The sequence below is a fragment of the Homarus americanus genome, unplaced genomic scaffold (genome assembly GCF_018991925.1).
Source record: "Homarus americanus isolate GMGI-L3 unplaced genomic scaffold, GMGI_Hamer_2.0 scaffold34921, whole genome shotgun sequence".
Taxonomy (NCBI): Eukaryota; Metazoa; Arthropoda; class Malacostraca; order Decapoda; family Nephropidae; genus Homarus; species Homarus americanus.
Genome location: NW_024741901.1, coordinates 22,568,348 through 22,587,558, shown reverse-complemented (window position 1 = coordinate 22,587,558; position 19,211 = coordinate 22,568,348). Strand labels below are relative to the sequence as shown.

The 19,211-nt window shown below is 40.8% G+C and overlaps 1 protein-coding gene across 4 annotated transcripts; it reads right to left on the bottom strand.

Annotated features, from left to right (window-relative positions):
- Positions 1-685: 685 nt before the first annotated feature.
- LOC121876178 lies at positions 686-17,208 on the bottom strand. Of its 4 annotated transcripts, XM_042381134.1 has the most exons (4): positions 17,098-17,208; positions 6,347-6,424; positions 4,698-4,791; positions 686-2,148 (listed from the first exon to the last, which is right to left on the bottom strand). In XM_042381134.1, the coding sequence occupies exon 4, from the start codon at positions 2,133-2,135 to the stop codon at positions 1,194-1,196; it is 942 nt and encodes a 313-aa protein (XP_042237068.1). In that variant the 5' UTR covers positions 2,136-2,148; positions 4,698-4,791; positions 6,347-6,424; positions 17,098-17,208; the 3' UTR covers positions 686-1,193. The 4 variants fall into 4 exon arrangements, with proteins under 4 accessions (XP_042237068.1, XP_042237069.1, XP_042237070.1 ...); XM_042381135.1 differs by lacking the exon at positions 6,347-6,424; XM_042381136.1 differs by lacking the exons at positions 4,698-4,791; positions 6,347-6,424.
- Between the last annotated feature and the right edge of the window lie 2,003 nt (positions 17,209-19,211).

Here is a 19,211-nt window from a genome sequence, read left to right as displayed (position 1 = left end):
TTATCCAATGCTAAACCTGAATGAAAATTTTTGCTGAATGAGTAGTATTATTATTATTGAACAAGAAGTCGAAAATATTTAACAGGAAAGCTTTATTTGTCAAATTTCAAGATAAATATTCCTCAATTCTAATTAACCCAAGTTATAATAGACTCAAACCTCATTATCACATGGCCAATTAAGAGTGGGTCTTAATTATAATGTTTTGGTTAGGTTAAGGTCGGAGCTATTAGGATTAAGGATCATTTAACTCAAAACTTTACTTGTCATGAATGGCTCCTCTAACATGGTTTATAAGACACTGGGTAAAACCACTAGAGGTCAACACATTAGTCTGTTTATCATGGGATGGCTGTACACACACAGTATACTGCATCTATGATCGTATACTACACAAATATGACGTCAGCTGTGGTCAACTAATTCCTTGGTCTTGATACAACTAGTTTGGTCGGACTAGGTCAAGTTGGGTTGTTATGTTGTGCTTGCGGTAGGTTAGGTTAGAGGTCAGTTAGGGTACGTTGCTTTTGTTAGAGGGGGTTAGGTTAGAGGTAAGTTGAGATTAGATTATGTTTTGATAGGGTTTGATTAAGTTAGAAGTGCAGGTTAACTTGGGTTCCAGGCGCGGGTGCGGTGGTTATGCCCCCTCCTGCGGTTGCATTCACACCTAACAATTATAAAAAAATTTTCATTGACTCCGGATACACGGTCAGTGTTACCACATCCAGCACCCTGATTAACCTTTTACGAAGAGGATCATGGGAGGGAGGTGTACGCACGTTTCACATACAGTCCTCAAAGACCGGAATTTATTTCACCTTTTTTTAGTAGATTTATTAGACATTAAGATAAAACTATAGTGCTGCGCCACAGTTTCTTGATAAACCAAATGAAAAACGTACTCGAATTATTCTTTTTGTTAAGGGAAAACCGGCTTCATATATATTCCTTGTAGTTCATCATCTGAACTTTATGTTTTAAACTTTATCATTGCACTATTGTACTTGGTAAATACATATTTATTTTTAATATTTAATGTTGTCACTATTAATACATCAATGTTTATAATCTCACACTGTAAATTCAGGGGTCATAATCTTGTTGTGGTTCAGGTTCTCAGGTCCCACAGTAGTGTTACATTGACTTTAGGCTAAACACTGTGCCCGGCACCTTAATCTTGGAGGAAGATATCTCTATCTTACAGCAGCGTTTTTCCTTTCTTCCCCCAACCTCTGCAGGTATCTAAGTGAAATCCTCGACTGCTCCTGTTGCCTGCAGTAGTGACACTGTGCCCGGACGCTATAGATGATGGGTCCTTGGTACACGCTGCCAGTGAACACGAATTGGATTCCCCTGTCCTCGCCCACCTGGTGGATCCGTTGGTGAGTGAACAGGCGACAGTAATAACAGACGATGATGCTGATGTGTGGCACTATAAGGTGGATGATCACGCGGAGGAGGTAAATGAATTTGATGACCATCGCCGGCAGATAGGGATTTACTATGTTTAAGAGTTTTTGGATACAAAATGGGGTCTTGACTCTTCCAAACAATTCCTTAGGATCTATATCATGACAGTCAAACACAGAAGTACCGAAGATCAATTCTTTCAATATGCTGACAGATACTACACCTTCCTTCTGTGATTTTGTTGTTTCTGTAAATTCATTATGGATTCGGAAGTGCCTCTTCTTCTTTACCCTTTGACTTGCTGTGCCTCCTGGCACCCTTGGTGCCAAAGGGATGGAGTTTAAATATGCACAGCCATGACTGGTGGTCACCACAGGCCTTGTAAGCTCATGGTTAGTCATGGAGCATAAAGTGAGGAAGTTCCTGTGTACCTGTAGAGACTCACGGCTAATGGAGTCTTGTATCACCTGATGAGAGTTTGTCTGGTAGCGATGGTGGAGTCTCATGTGCTGCATGTTATCTCGGGGCAGGTGTACGTCAAGACGACTTACAGGAGGTGATCGTCTGACAAGCACGATCTGTTGCCCCGTCACCTCGCCAGACTCACCGTCACGACGCCAGGGAAGGTCGTAGTGTAGCGAGAGGCGCCCATCTAGTTGTGGTGCGTCGCAGTCTGGTATGTGCCTGGCGTCCACTTCCGGCAGGGGGAAACCTTCTTCGTCCATCTTGTGAGACTATCTGTGGAGGAAATGATTGTCTTAGCTGAACTTCCCAGAAAATCATGATAAATACTACTCTTTTTATCCTAACATTCCCAAGTCTATTAGCATTTGTGTGGTGATAGAAAGGGAGTCACCCTAAAAAAATATTAAAATCATATGTTTATTATACCGTCGAATTTCACAAGTTAGATATTACTACAAAGATTCAAAGGACATCAACTCGAATATCAGGCGAGGCTAAGACTCTTTATGTAGACACACACACACATGAAGATATACAGTACAACTACACATATATACATGCCACCCTCACCCATAGATGTCCCCACACCCACACTCGTCTTCACCTACCTCTCCTCCATCTAGTAATCTACAGGGCCATCTATCTTAATACACAGTAATTTACGTGGGTTGTGGTGACGTCTCCTTGGCCTACATAATTCTATCTTCCTCACGCGTGTTGCTTATCGTTCAACCCCTTGACTAAAATACTATACACAATGTTAAGGTTGCCCAGTGTTCGATTTTTCTGGCCGATTAACTGACTAAGAAAGATAATTTTCAGTGTATTGTTGGTTTATTTATTTAAGTGTTATATTCTATTACACCTGAGATGGGATAAGTACTCCATTTATGCAGGTTATGTTGTATAATTAACACTGATTGACATAGTTCACTACTGCGTCTACGGTAGCCCATACGCTCATCTTCCTGACCTTACTCTACTGTGGCTCTCGTGTTACTCTACTTCCTCTCTCCTCGTGTTACTCTAATTCTTATTTCTGATCATACGTTTCATCTTTTTCCCACTTCCCACAATTAACTGAGAGTAAACACTTCACTCATTATCTAAAGTTTAAGTTTCCGTTAAAGTTTCAGTGTAATATAAATCGTCACGATAACACTGATAACTCGACAAATTTCGGTGAATTGTGATTGGTTAAGTCTGTCTCTGGTAACTGTGATTGGTTAAGTCTGTCTCTGGTAACTGTGATTGGTTAAGTCTGTCTCTGGTGAACTGTGATTGGTTAAGTCTGTCTCTGGTAAACTGTGATTGGTTAAGTCTGTCTCTGGTGAACTGTGATTGGTTAACTCGACAAACTGGTGAATTGTGATTGGTTAAGTCTGTCTCTGGTAACTGTGATTGGTTAAGTCTGTCTCTGGTAACTGTGATTGGTTAAGTCTGTCTCTGGTGAACTGTGATTGGTTAAGTCTGTCTCTGGTAAACTGTGATTGGTTAAGTCTGTCTCTGGTCCGGGGGTGGAAAGTTAGGAGAGGTGAGGAACTTGCACACCGTTCTGTAAACAATGACCATCTCTGGCAAGGGTCACCTTCACCAAGCTGTTGAACGACTAATAGTGATTCAGGGTACCACATCTGATAGCCGTCTCGGTATCGCAGTTGACGAATGACAGTCACCTTGGGGTATCACAGCTGAAAACTGACAACCTAATTGGGTACGACGGCTGACGAATGACAACTACACCAGGTATTACAGCTGATGATTGACAGCTTCCATGGGCTAACTGTCATACTCGGTTACCAAAACAAGCAACTGTCAGTTTCTCGTCATCCCAAGGTGCAGAAACTGACAACTTTCAGCCTCTCCTCGACTTCAGGTACCACAGTGTCAGAGCTGCCCTACATTCCTGGCAACACGAATGGCAATTGACAGTCGCCCCAGGCACCTCAGCTGACAAATGGCTACCCCGGGTATTACACCTGCTATGAAGGGGCTTTCCTCACTCCTGGGTACCATAGCTGGCGACTGACAGCCACCCACCCCCATACCACAGCTAACGACTGACAGCTATTCCTCACTCCTCTACCATAGCTGACGACTGACAGCTATTCCTCACCCCCATGCCATAGTTGACGACTGGCACCCACCCCTCTCCCCATACCATAGCTGACGACTGACAGCTATTCCTCACCCCCATGCCATAGCTGACGACTGATGTCCTCTGGATGCCAGCTCATCCTCTGACGTCAAAGACAGTACATCCACCCAGCCAGGCGAGACGCTCAGCCACACTCATAACACTCAGTAAATAACGCACCGTCACTCGCAGTAATCAGTATACGTAACTCACATAAGCTTCCGTAACAGAACAGCAAAAATGGCGGTGAAACTTCCCTATGACTCACCGGAAAATAGATGGAAGTTATATCACCCTTAGTTGTAGTTAAAAAAAAAAAAACGTAAGAATGTTTCGAGAATCCGGCGGGGATTCCTACCTTGAGGGCGACAAAACACTTCGACGAGGCCTCACCAGTAGGGGAAACCCCGCTAACTGGTTCACACTTTCTCGATACTTTTAATTTATATCGAAGGGAATAAATTTTAGGTATACCTTCAATCAGAATGTCATGGCAAATAGAAATGTAAGCAATGAAATCACCTGTTCCGACTTTAACTAATTTTCACTGAACCACAGCAGAAAATTATCCCTATGATTCTTTTGTAGTTGATTAACATGTTTATTTTCATATAAAGACTGTTTCCTGTTATCAAATTTCAATACCGTGGAAAATAGATACAACTATATAATGAACATAGCTTACCTGAGAGAGAGATGATAAACACCGGCCAAACACCTTCACTGTGTAGCTCCTGCTCACTGCCAGAGTCCTTCACAAACTCAGCGAGATGTGGCAACTATGGAAAAAATATCGAGTTGATGCCAGGTGTCACTAGATAATGCAACTTATATCAACACTGAAACTGACCATTAGTTAAACTTGCAATATTATTTTAATTTCTGCTTAGTTTTAAGTCCTTGTCAATATTTATTTTATAGCTCATTTAACTAATCATAATAAGAGTATCAAGTAATTGAGAAAAAAGTGAAGCAGTACCAAACTGTCCCGTGCATGTGGTGTATACATAACAATGATGCAATGGATTCTAGGATATAATACTCAATATGTTCACCATGTCCTCTTGACACTCGTGACGATATGTTGGTTTATTTTCTTTCTACTAGATTCACTCAGGCACAACTGACTGAGTTTATTGGTCTGTAGCTGTTTAGTATTTTGTTTCAGTTCCAGAGTTGACCCATTGCCACGTGCTGACACCTGTCGGCAGTGGTAATACTGTTGCTGTACAAACACTGATTTCTCTTTCTCACACGGAAGCTTCTCCTTCATGAGGTTGAGGTGCAGGTCCCCCCTTCCTCCTGTGACCTGCTTCAGCTCTCCTTTCTTTATTTGACAGAATCGCAGGAAATATGGACAATAAGATTCCCGTTACTAGCTACAGTTCCACCTTCCTGCCTGACACCTAACTTCACTTACTCACTGACGGAGAAAGCCTAATTGCCATCCACCTAGAGACCGATTAAGATTTGGCAATGTCCTGCCGCTCCCCTGTGTTAAGTTTTTCCTACTTCAGTATACGTATTGGCTCCTCGTGTCTCCCGATGCAACGAATGTCTTCAAGTTTTGTTTTTCTCGGTTAAAGCGGAGCTGTACGTGCGGGTGTCCTTCTGCTCCTCGAGACGTTGTCGTGCTCCCTGTCGAAGGTTAACACGTTCAGTAGCTCGTTCTAGGGTCGGTCCCAATGTCATCTTCCTAACTTATACGTCACGTGGGGAAGTAACACAACATCATTTGAGTTAGGAGACAGTTTCCTGGCGGTATAATATGTTGCGCGCGCGCATGCACACATTTCTAAGAAAGACCATTGAACTCATGACATGAAAAACGGCTTGACAAGTGAGGGAGACACGTCATAAAGGCCGGTCAGGTACAGGTAATTACACACAAGGTAAAGCAAGTGTGTGTTTAATTCTGAATGACTCATAGTGGAGGGACTGTTTATATTCCAAGTGCGCGCGCGCGTGTGTATGAGTCTATACAATACAACAAACACCAGCTAAGACAAGAGCTAAGATAACAGACAACGGAAAAGACAACAGCTAAAGGTAAAGAAACATGCAGCAAATAACTCGACGGGACACAGGAAGTCGGTCGGTGACGTCAAGGGTTGGAGACGTCAGTGTTGTGTGAGTGGCGCTCCTTTACCGTGGTCACCCAGCCAACAGGACGAACTCTTCATGCACGGAAAATACCTGGTTCTCAGCACGTACAACACTCACCACCTGAAGATTAGCCCTCCTTCCCTTGCTTATATCATATTAAGATTAACCACTCAAGATTAATCTAACTTAACGTAACCAGACTTAGTGAATGAAGTTTATTTAACCAACCTTAGTGAATGACGAACATCTTGCTAAATAACAAGGGGTGTAAACAACTCTCGGCAGGTCGTGTGTCAAACTTTCTCTCTGAAATGGGAATAAGAGATCACACTTACCTTAAGTAGGTACAGTTAAGTGTTTATTACGACGACTTTCAGGAGCTGTGTTGGTAGATGGAAGCATTTTCACGTCTTTAGTTACGAGGAAAAAATATCAACAAACGAAAATGATCACGTAAATTAACTAACTATATATATCACTATTTCAACAATAATGTATATAATGTCACTAAACGTACACAGAGTCACCTTTGCATAATGAAACTCTAAGTAAACTTTTGTATTTTATTTACAAACATGTTTAACAATTTTGGTTTGAAAAAAATATTGGAATGCATGATAATAAACATCTAACATTGGAAACTAATTACAAAGAATATTGTTCGTTGATGAGTGTTCGTTCTGGTGGAATGACCTATGCTTGAGAATTTTGTAAGGTACAGTGAGAATGACGTGACAATACTGTAATGCATAAACTGATACTCTGGCCATGTTATGATATACGAGTGACTGACTAAACTATTAAAATCACTAATAAATGTATATTAATATTATGTTTAAGGTCTAAGCGACAACCAGTCTGAATAATCGGTCATGTCACTGTTGATCTGCTCTACAGACCACATCCAGACCAAAACACAATAACATCTCAAGTGGTCTTTTGTTCACTAGTCACATCACAGTCTGGTCTTATGGTCATGAATGCAACAGTCTCGCTAGAAGACCACACACAGACCAACAGACCACCAAGGTAAGTTTTTCACAGGTTTGATGTTGAACGTGTAGCGACATAGAATAGATTACTTAAGGAACTGTAGTTGTTAACACCCAAGACCGTCATTTAGAGGAACAAACTACATCCACCATTATACACCAACTCATTACAAAAAAAAAAATCGAAATACATACAAGTTTGTAGTCATAAAATAAACAAAAATATGTTTCAGGCCTCTACAGCTCTCTAAGCAGTTTAATACTCTATATATATCAAGTAAATTAAAGGTCTTAAATCTCTATTATGATTAAACAAAAAATGACAATCCTAATAAAAAAGTGAGAGGGGAGAGCAAATTTCTGGCTGGCGTATCAAGAACCTTCCATGATATACAATAAGTGTTCATAAACGATGTTCAGATTAAGTTTCCTTGTTACAAACTGTCCATGTTACTTCCAAATATGACAATTACATTCTTGTGGTCATTTCTTGCCGAGCCGCCGCTGGTGTATTGCTTAATGCTACTTGTGGGAAAGTAGTCTTCATGAAGGCAGCACCATCTTACTTTAGTAATATTTATATGCAACGTTCCTCACTACCCGACTGCCATTCCTCTTCTTTCTTGACACAAGCTCTCGAAGTACTTTAGCACAGTTTTAGATTGCCTCGTGTATCGACAGTAAGGGCAACTAAGATACCTTACACTGTAAATAAGTGGACCCTGATACACTATACTAGTAAACACTGGGTCTAAACCTCTCTCGTCCCCAGCTAGATGGATCTTCATGTGATTGTACAACTGGTGGTAGTAGGCGACTTGTATTCCCACTGCTGGCACACAAATTTTCAGCGTTACTGCAAGTATTCTCAGCAACCATACTAAACAACACGGCACATACACGGCATAGTCTCCCAAAACAACTTGAAACGGCACCCAGAAGCTATATTTACTCAACTTTGCGGCACCATCATCGTACACTAACTGACCACGACAAAACTCCTTCCATATACTTATATTGATTTCTTTTCTACTTGATTTATTTTCGGTAGATACAAGAGGGACACGGAAAGGTTTTCTCGTAACCATCTTCTCGAGGTGTAGATCACGCTGGAGTTCTGGAGGCTGGAAGTTATGGAGGGTGTGGAATGGCACCTGGGGCTGTTTTTGGCGCTGGCTAGGACACGAGCGAAGGAAGTTCAGGTGCAAGTGGAGCGTCCTGTGACTGATAGAGTGCTGCGGGGTCTCAAGCTGGGTCCTCTTTAATCTGCGACGGAGGAACTCGTTACCTGATTGAATAGGACGAGTTTCAGGAGGTTTTCTGAACATGATTACTCTCTGTCCCGTCGTCTCGCCCGACTCCTGGTCTTGACATCTGGCTGGGTCGGCTGCAAGGTAACCCACCTCGTAGTCCGGAGCGAATCTGGCCTCCATCACCAGGGGGAAACCTTCTTCGTCTATCATCGCGGCAGATTAATGGCGGCAATCTGTAGAGGATATACAAGGCTAAATAATAGATACATCCTTCCACACTCACACTCCACCCTTCCACACTCACACTCCATCCCTCCACACTCACACTCCACCCTTCCACACTCACACTCCACCCTTCTACACTCATTCTCCATTCCTCCACACTCACACTCCATCCCTCCACACTCACACTCCATCCCTCCACACTCACACTCCACCCTTCCACACTCTCAGACAAACTTACCTCTTCCTATGCCGGGACTAATATGAATGCACTCGCAATTTCAGACTACCGAGCACGAAACCATACCGTAAACACAGCCTATGACGTCACATCGAAGGCATGACACCCTAGACACATCCTATGACGTCACATCGAAGGCATCACACCCAAGACACAGCCTATGACGTCACATCGAACGCATCACACCCTAGACACATCCTATGACGTCACATCGAAGGCCTCACACACTAGACACAGCCTATGACGTCACATCGAAGGCATCACACCCAAGACACAGCCTATGACGTCACATCGAACGCATTACACCCTAGACACATCCTATGACGTCACATCGACGGCATCACACCCTAGACGCAGCCCATAAGTTCCTATGCTCACACAGAGGCTTTGCGTGATACCTTATACATAATCATTTGTTTCCTGAAGCGATAAATCGTTCTTACTTCTGGCAGCCACCTTACACAAACACTGACGGCGTATAATACCTTAGTTGATCGGGAGTCTTGGAATTAGTCGTCCATGGTGGGGTGGGTGGGTGGGTGGTGTGGGTGGTGTGGGTGGGTGTGGGTGGGTGGGTGGGTGGAGTTTCATTACAACACACGTCACTCCTTTCTCTCCACCCACACACCACCTCTGACTTATGGTTTGGTAGATTCACTTCATCACTCCCGGGTCAATGCTCTTCCTAAAAATCCTTAATTGCACTGAATGATTTCCTCTGTGATGCTGAATGAATTACCTCTCCTGAACAAATGTCGTGTTGTTGACATAATTAACCTGACGCTGCAGTAAACATTTTGACGTGAAACGACTCAGGTAATTAGTTGTGTAATTAATGACGTTCATTGTAATTAGAGTGGGCTTCAGTCCAAATAGGTCCGGTAGTACTGGTGCACATTAGGATTGGAACACATTTTTTGAGGATTGGGAAGAGGAAGAGGGAAAGAGGGGAAGAGGGGAAGAGGGGAAGAGGACGAGTCAGGAAGAAGAAAAGGGAGAAAAATGGAAAAATAAATCGATTAAGAAAAAGTAACAAATTTAATAAACATAAATTTCAATGTATACCTCCCACTATTCTCTTGTTGCCAGCATTTCGCAATTTCACGTGATGGTCCAAAGCTACACGAAGGAACAAAGTAGCGTCACTACCGAGTTGTGTGTGGTATGTCATCATCATATTCGTCTTGTTACGTTATATAACAGGATGACTCGGGTGAAAGAAGCACGAGGTTACTTTTGTGATTTATGGAAAAATTTGGAAGTGCATACAGTAATTTTGAGGAATGAAGATAATACCGTAAAGTGAATTTAACTTGAGTGTAAGTTCTAGGTGAGAGTGTTCATAGAAGGTTAAGTTAGGGCGTGATGGGGAGGGTGACAGGGTGGGTGATAGAATGTGAACAGATGATGGGGGAATGGGGAGGGTGATGGATGATGTTGATATCTTCAACTATGAGTGAAAAATAAAACATTGAAAAATAATCTACATGACATAAGTCGGTATTAACAGTTTTATTGTTACTTAAAGATGTTAATGTGTATCTGATGACCCACAAATGCCTGAGCGACTAATGTAATGTTAAATGTGGTTCTTCTGCTGAGACTGTCATTACTTTTTACTGAATCACTTTTGTGTAATTCTTTCCCAGGATTTCGCTGTTGTCTCGCGTGCTATTGCGATTTTGAGTACATACATTATCCGAGTGCTGAAAGAAGCCAGTACTCTGACCACTAGATTCTACCAGTACTAGACGCTAGAGTACTAAGTGAACCTGGTAGTCACTAGATTCTACCAGTACTCGACGCTAGAGTACTAAATAAACCCGGTACTCGGACTTATTCGATACCCATCCGTACTCAACATCTGGGGGTAAAACACGAAACTTGGCATCGCTGCAGGTCAAATATTGAGGAACGGCAGTTTGGCAACGCAGCCCTGTAAACAAGAGAAGAAACTCAGGCACTTTGCTTGGGCGTGAAGCTGTGGGTGAAGGGGGGGCACTCTTCTTCTTCTTCTTCTTCCTCATCTTTATCCACGCACCTCCTCTTCTTTCTTAGCTTTATCCACACACCTCATCCTCCCCCTCATCTTTTCCACACACGCACCCTCTCTCCCCCTTCATCTTCATCCACACACCCCTTCCTCCTCATCATCTTTATCCACACCCCCTCCTCTTCATCTTTATCCACACACCCTCTCCTTCTCATCTTTATCCACACCCCCCTCCTCTTCATCTTTATCCACACACCCGTCCTCCTCATCTTTATCCACACACCCCTTCTCCCTCTTTCATTCCGTGTATCTCACCCAGCGACAAAGTCAACACTGAAAACAACCTTTTTCACATTTACAATATCAAATTACCTTTCAACGTAGAGACTTTTACACTGGCTCCCAAAATACCACAGGATTACTCGACAGATTTCAGCCTTTGAGACTTGAATCCACAAAGTTTCGTACACTTTCCTCTCTGTAAAAATGAGATACAAAAGACTCTCCTATTCGCTAACAGACACAAAAAAAACACATAAAACAGCGGTCATCAAATGGTGTCCGAACTACACCTCACAATATAAGATAACTCGACGTGTTAACTTTGATTTACAGATAGAAGGGGAAGTAATCTCGAGGAAACTGGCTAAGTCATATACCCTGGAAGAAGTTTTAGATGGTGTTGTTGAGCTAGAGCCTTGAGAAGCGACAATATAATTTTAATCTCTCGTCTTAGCCTGAGTCAGAGGTATTATATGTTACCTGGGAGAAGTCGATGGTGGTAGGATTTACTGAACCTCTGACTGACTGACTATTGACTACCTTCCTGCCTGTGGTCTTACGTACACAAGTGTTTGTTTTATGTTGTTTGTCTGAAGCCCCCCGTAGTTCCTTCCTCTTACAACCTCCACAGTAGTTGCTGCTATCTTGTGTCTCTCCTCAACACAGCCACATAATCAATTAAACCTCTACTGTGTTGCGGTATTAAGACACACCTGGGGGTTAGTTTAGATTAAAGGTAGATTAAGGTGATTAATCTTCAGGTGAAATAATCCAGCATGCCTAACTGGGTCTCTAAAAGGCTCTCAATATCTTCATTTAAAAGATAAAGTCAATAGTAGGAATCTTTGAGAATTCAGTTTTTCCTCAAAATTGTGACTTTAAAATAAATTGTCTAAAGATACGGTAAATTTCTCTCAATAATGTGATTTACGATACAATAAATTATAATTGAGCGTCACGTTGTTAAATGATTATAGAAAGTTATATTATTAGGGTGGTTATAGTATATTATACTACGTTGTTAATAATTATACTACATTCGCTATAACTGAGTACATTAAGTTATTATTTGATCATTATAGCACATCGTATTGTTAAATGAGTTGAGAAAGGAAAATAACAGATTAACATTGAAGGTCTGGACTAATGAAATTTTGTCCCAGGTAATGTTTTCGTGGTAAGGTTTTGCCCATAGTGTTTAGAGTAAATTTTGTCCCAGGTAATGTTTTCGTGGTAAGGTTTTGCCCATAGTGTTTAGAGTAAATTTTGTCCGAAGGGAGGGGCAGGGGGAGGGGGGTGGGATTTGTCCATGCACCATCAGCTGGTTTAATGGGGGATTTGAGTAACTTTTAACAGGTGACTACTGGCAATGACTTTATTCAGTATGATTAATCAACCAGACGCTAGCCGAACCTAACTTAATCAAACTCCAAACTTATCTTACCTAGCCTAACTAGATCCAAAGTTAACCTAACCCAATCAAACTTAACCTAAAGTACATTAATATAACCTCGCCAGGTAGCGTTCGGATGGTTAATCTTCAGGTTATATATATATATATATATATATATATATATATATATATATATATATATATATATATATATATATATATATATATATATAATGAACAAAACACCGAAAACCCCCGGGAAAGGTGCCTGGAGTTGGGAGGAGGGGGGGGAGTTAAAAGGTCAATGTTACAGACAAACCCACGAACAGAGCTGCAAATCATTTATTTTTGTTCCTGTGACATGAACCAACTAAGCGTAAATCCACGTAAAATCACATTCAAATTGTTTTATGTCGTCTGCTTTCAAAACAAGTAAATAAAAAATAAAATATAAAAAAGTATCATTTATGTTCGTGGTATTTTCCCAGCAATGGTTAACTTACGGGTGGTCATAGACGTAAACAAACCATACCCTATAGTATAGGGTATGGCTCGATAGGTATAGGGCCTATACCTATCGAACCCTGTCCCCGACAACACACAACTCAGCCCCAACTCTGCTGGTGCCACAACCTGTAATTGTCAATGAAGTGGAACGCCCGTGTTTTTTTTTGTTCACTGTCCCTTAAAATCCTTCCCAGTTACCTGATGTCAAGTAAATGATACAAATAACGACGAACACTTTGGCATCAATTTGTTCACATCTCACTTGGGGTAGAAATTGACTGCAGAAGAATCTGAAGGTCGGGTCAATCCTAGGTTACAGTATTAGAGGGAATGAAATAATGGTGATTCTCTCACTAACAAGAAGACAAGAGTTGCGTGTCGTGTAACTGCTTGTTAGGTAAATAAACGTCGAGTCTCTGGTATCCTTCCCTCCCTCCCTCCCTGTACACTGACGGATAGATGACATACTCCTTTAGCTGTTGTGTAATGATGCATAAAAGTCACATCACTAGAGGATCTTTTCTTCCATTACGATAATAACAGTATCAAATCTCCTCCAACTTTACACTATATCTTTATCACACTTCTACCATGACTTCTTAATTCTTTACGGTATAATGCCTTCAAAATACTCAACCTTAACACAATACGTAGGGAGGCTTTGTGAGTGCGGTTGATCCTGGGCGACGGTAACAAAGGCGAACAATTTTACTCCCTAAATATGGCTCGTGATGGAGAGAGTCTTTATTGACACTGTGCGACTACAGGACTTTCTGAGCCTCTCCCAAGGTCACAATAACACTGGTATTAAGTTCGTCTCGCTGTGGGGGGCGTTAACGAGCTGTTTTCCTGTCCTCTGTGGCGTCTGAAGAACTTTGGTCTTGTCTGTGGGTCTGTGGGAGCTCTTGGGTCATTATGAGAGCTATGGTACCCTCCTCACTGTGGTCTGTGGCTCGTTACAAGGTCTGGGATGCCTTTAATCTGGTCTGTGTGATTGTATTCTTTCGGGTCTTTTCTATGGTTTATGGGTCCCTCCTATGGTCTATGGGTCCCTCCTATGGTCTATGGGGTCCCTCTTATGGTCTATGGGGTCCCTCTTATGGTCTATAGAGTCTCTTCCGTGGTCTATGTGCCCTTCACCTGGTGTGGGTAGGGGCCTCATCTACGCAGCAGTGTTCCGCCCTCTGTCCTTCCCTCAGGCCTCACAGGAACTGAGCAATATGTCATCCTGGCCAGCCTTCAGCCAGCGACAGTCTTTTTCTCTTTTTTATATATCTTGCCAGTCAGCTGTTATTCATCACGAGGCGCGTAGGAACCAGATTACTAAGCGAATTCAATACCGTAAAATAGAGTCCATGGTGATTTTCTGAGTATTATCGCCGAGTGTATAGGGCTAATTTTGTTCTTTGGATTACTCGGACGCAAAAACGCAATATTAATACGCTGCACATGTCAATGAATACATAATGAGTTCATACATTGACACACTGATAACAGTAAACTTGTCATAGCAACAGAGGGTAAAATATCAATGTTTTATGAATTACTCTAATATTAACATGATGCGTTATTTTCTGCAGTGCGTCGATGGTATAAGGAATTTATTAAGTAATTTATACTCATTTCGGACCACGTGAAAAGGTACCCCATACTGTGTCAGCTGTAGATTAATCATCCTAACGCTACATGGAGGTTGCGTTAGGTTAAGTTAGCGTTAGGTTAGGTTAGGGTGGTTAATCTTAAGGTGATCCCTGCATCAAATGTTTTCAAACTTACTTTAATATTCCACTGACGATGTAATCTCTGTCTCTCATCATGGTAAGTCTTTACTTTGTGAATATTAAAGATGTTTTCTTATGTACGAGTAGTTAATTAGTATTGATTCTCTCGCCTAAGAGTCATAAACTAAAAGCGTTATCCTACGTCCCTGTTAAGATTTGGACTCAGATTATCAGAGATTTGGGAGTTAAAAATGAGTTAAAAAATCCTCATAAATGAATACTCAAGAAAGAACGTCACTGATTAACTTAAGGTACAACAAAAAATACGTTCAAATTTGGTAAATAAATTACACTAAGAATATACAGTAGCTTAAGTTACGTTCTCTTAACATCGTTCAGGAGACAAAACAGACATTTGATATTCATTCAGTGGAATCATCATGCATTGAATCACCAGGTATATACGAGCATACTGTCATTGAATCACCAGGTATATACGAGCATACTGTCATTGAATCACCAGGTATATACGAGCATACTGTCATTGAATCACCAGGTATATACGAGCATACTGTCACTGAGTATATACGAGCATACTGTCATTGAATCACCAGGTATATACGAGCATACTGTCATTGAATCACCAGGTATATACGAGCATACTGTCATTGAATCACCAGGTATATACGAACATACTGTCATTGAATCACCAGGTATATACGAGCATACTGTCATTGAATCACCAGGTATCGTGTAGATCGTGCGGGTATTATTATAAACGACGTACAGTAAACTCACCTGCTGCTCTACAAGCCCCAATATTCAGACTCGTCGTGAATCCAAAACATCCATGGACAGAATAATACATTAGGTTCGTGGAGGTGCATGGAAGGAGACAGCCTAGTGCTCGTGACTGTACATAAGAGAGAGCAAGTGTACAGACAGTGTACATAGATAATGTAGGTATATAAACGATGTACAGAGGCAGTGTAGGTATACAAATACTGCTAAACAAGATACACACATGCAGTACAGTATTTGTATGTAAGGACTCACTCCAAGTAATCATATGAAGATTATTTTTTACTCTTTGCGTGAGCCTTAACGGAGTACCGAAGTGTGTGTGTGTGTGTGTGTGTGTGTGTGTGTGTGTGTGTGTGTGTGTGTGTGTGTGTGTGTGTGTGTGTGTGTGTGTGTGTGTGTGTGTGTGTGTGTTCGTTTTAAGAGTTTTGTTATGCTTGTTGTGTTGTCAAGATGGTTTATTTCCTTATTATCTGATAAGAGAAAGAAGCAGCTAAAAATATCAAGGCTTATCACTTATCGCTGAAGAACACCTTAAACCAACACTACTAATCAAGATATTTTATCAACGACACGACCACAGAGTTGCACCACACAAGACAGCACACGACCTTCAAGGGTATTCCTGCCTTAATTCATTAGAGTGCCGTGCTAGTTCCCACTTATAGTTGCAATAAACAGGATACATTAACCACGCTAACCTAACCTAACCTAACCTAACCTAATCTTACCTAACCTAATCTTACCTAACCTAACCTACCACCCTGATGAAAACTTTGATCTGGGCAAAATGAATCTTTATGTTCAGATTTTTTTTTTTAAATAAACTTTACCGTAATAGATCACGGCCTCGTATCCAGGTGAATGGAAAATTAACTCTGGACCGAAATTATTCTCGGTTATCCCCAGAATATGTCACTAAGAAGGCAACAACAATCGATAAATAATAAAGTGAATCTCCGGGAGGTGACTTGTGTGGCGTCTTAAGCAAGATGTTGTTACCAAGGGGTGGGTGTGGGGGGGTGATCATCTGAACCCCCCAACAATCTTATCATCTTTATAAACACTTGAGGAAAAACACAAAAATAAAATGATTCTAGATAGCTGTTGTTATGAATAGTTACCAGAGTACAATAGTCACATCACTCACTTAATATTCATTGGTATAACTCATACTAGAGTATTGTCAACTCTTAAAATCCACGAAATTTCAGTATGTCTTTATATTTCAAAACATTAGCTACCCGGCCTAAACTCGTATCCTTTTATCGGTATTTGGACCTTCCACCGCTTCTCTTACTGCTCCTTGGGCTATTATTCCTCTCATGACGTGAATACACAACTCTTAAGAGGCACCACTACCAACCCCATCCACTACCACAGAGAGCGATAACATGTTTACTTCATCACTCCGTTACTAATGTGAACCACAGTGCCCCGACATAATACAAAACATCATTTAATATTCACACAGGTAGCAAAATATACCCTCAATCACACAATTTCTTCCTTACACAAAAAAAAACAACAACAATAAACCATGAACGTAACAACTTGCACATGATTATACTTACCACAGAACACTCCTTTGAAAACTGTTGAATCCCAGGAGAATGTAATACACACACACACACACACACACACCAGTGACAGAGGGTACTATTACATGGCCGTGTTGTGAAGGTTGACTGGTTGAGGGTTCACTGCGGTGCCTGTTGGTATAAAGTTCACAGCTACCAACGTTCACTTACTGTTTCTCTTTATATTCGTTTCCTTTACGTAATTTCAAGCTATTTTTTTATCATAACCTATACATAATAAATATACTTAAGGGATAATGTTAATTTATGCGGTTGACATTATGTGTATTAAAGTAAAATTGGTTTATATGTGATTTGTTACCATGGCGATGTGTGGCAACTTGGATTATATATTAATCTAATCTTCCATCATTATTGTCACACGACTTTCATGGTGGACCTAGGCTGACTACCGGAAGCTCCATAAGGTGTTCTCATCAATGAACATAAAACAGAGAAATAATACAGCAAAAAAGACTACTATTTCACGTAAGGTTTTGAGTTAATTACGGTAAGACTTCACTGATAAATCTCTGAAAATGGTGAATGATATTTTAAAACCACGAACAAGTCTAATTGAGTATTTATATTCCAGGACGACAGGAAGGATAATTAATTTAGTGTCGTACCATCTAAGAAAAAAACTTAGCGACTTTATGCGTGGTACACTTCTAACATTGGTCATCCTGCTGGGGCTCTTGGCATCACACACAATAACACAAGTTTAGCCGTGGTTCTACGTTTTCTATGAACTTCCCATTTTTGTACAAACACGTCACAACGTTAGAGCTAAGGACACACACACACACACACATCCTATGGTTATCAACGTAAACAAATAAGAATGAAGATCTAACATAAAGCCATGTTGACTCTGGAGGTAGTCTGGAGGATAACCACGGTATAAATAACAAGATAGCAGTAATCAAGATAACTGTACATAACGACAGAGAGAGGCCAAGACAACAAGCAGAAATATCCACACATACTTCTTCTTATTCTCATCTCATCTGCCAAATTTACACAGTGAACAATTACCATCCACCTGGTCTAAAATGTTTCCTTATCAGATTAACGTATCATCTTAAGATTGACCCCTAAGCTTATTTAACCTTAAGATTAACAACCTTAATGCTAACCTAACCTAACCTAACCTAACCTAACCTAACCTATTCCAAATTAACCTAACCCCCTAGTATCATTGATAATATGTTTAATTTTATCAGATGAATAAAGGTGTGGGGTTAATCTTTAGGTCATCCAAATTAAATGATCTTACACTTAAGTCATAAATGCATACTGCACCTCCAAATTAGGCCGAGGTAAAATATTTTCCTGCCCAGGTGGGTTAGTCAACAAGAATGAGCTTCCGAAGTTTTAATGAAATAAAGTTCAGTGATTTTGTTTTCATTTCTGCATTTTAGATATTGAGTGTGTGTGTGTGTGTGTGTGTGTGTGTGTGTGTGTGTGTGTGTGTGTGTGTGTGTGTGTGTGTGTGTGTAACAAACTCCTACTCCATCACTCTCTGTAGGAATATTTTCTGCAGCTTTCGAAAAAGTTTTCTTTCTCATTACCTCCCCTGAGGACGACCCTCTGACAGAACTCCATAAATAAAAACGAGGAAATTATAACCAGCTCGGTAAGTTTGTGAGTTGTGTGTCGTCTCCACTGAAGTATGAGATGAAAGTTTCTTTTTGTGAGGCAGACAACTGTAGAGTTTGTAAGCATATTTACTTCTGGTTTTGTATTGCAAGTGATAATTTCTGAAGTTCCTCACAAGTACTGTACACTCTAGGGTCGTAAACCCACTCTAGTGACCTCTGGCAATGAGATAAAAACCTAAGTTAAAACTATGGTATAATATTAATATAATATGAAAATTAATAAACTTAAAAAATAAATTAAAATCAAATCAAATATTACTTTAAAAACCACATCGTTGAAAGCTGATGCGGTTTCTAATCTCTGGCTTCTCTCGTCAAGTATCTCCTTATCTCTTATCTCACCAGGGTATGAGAGTCAGAACTTTGAAGTTAGTGACAAGAAGGCTAGAGATAATGCGATAAATATGTCAAGGCGAGACCTGAGCCTGACCCATCACAAGAGGC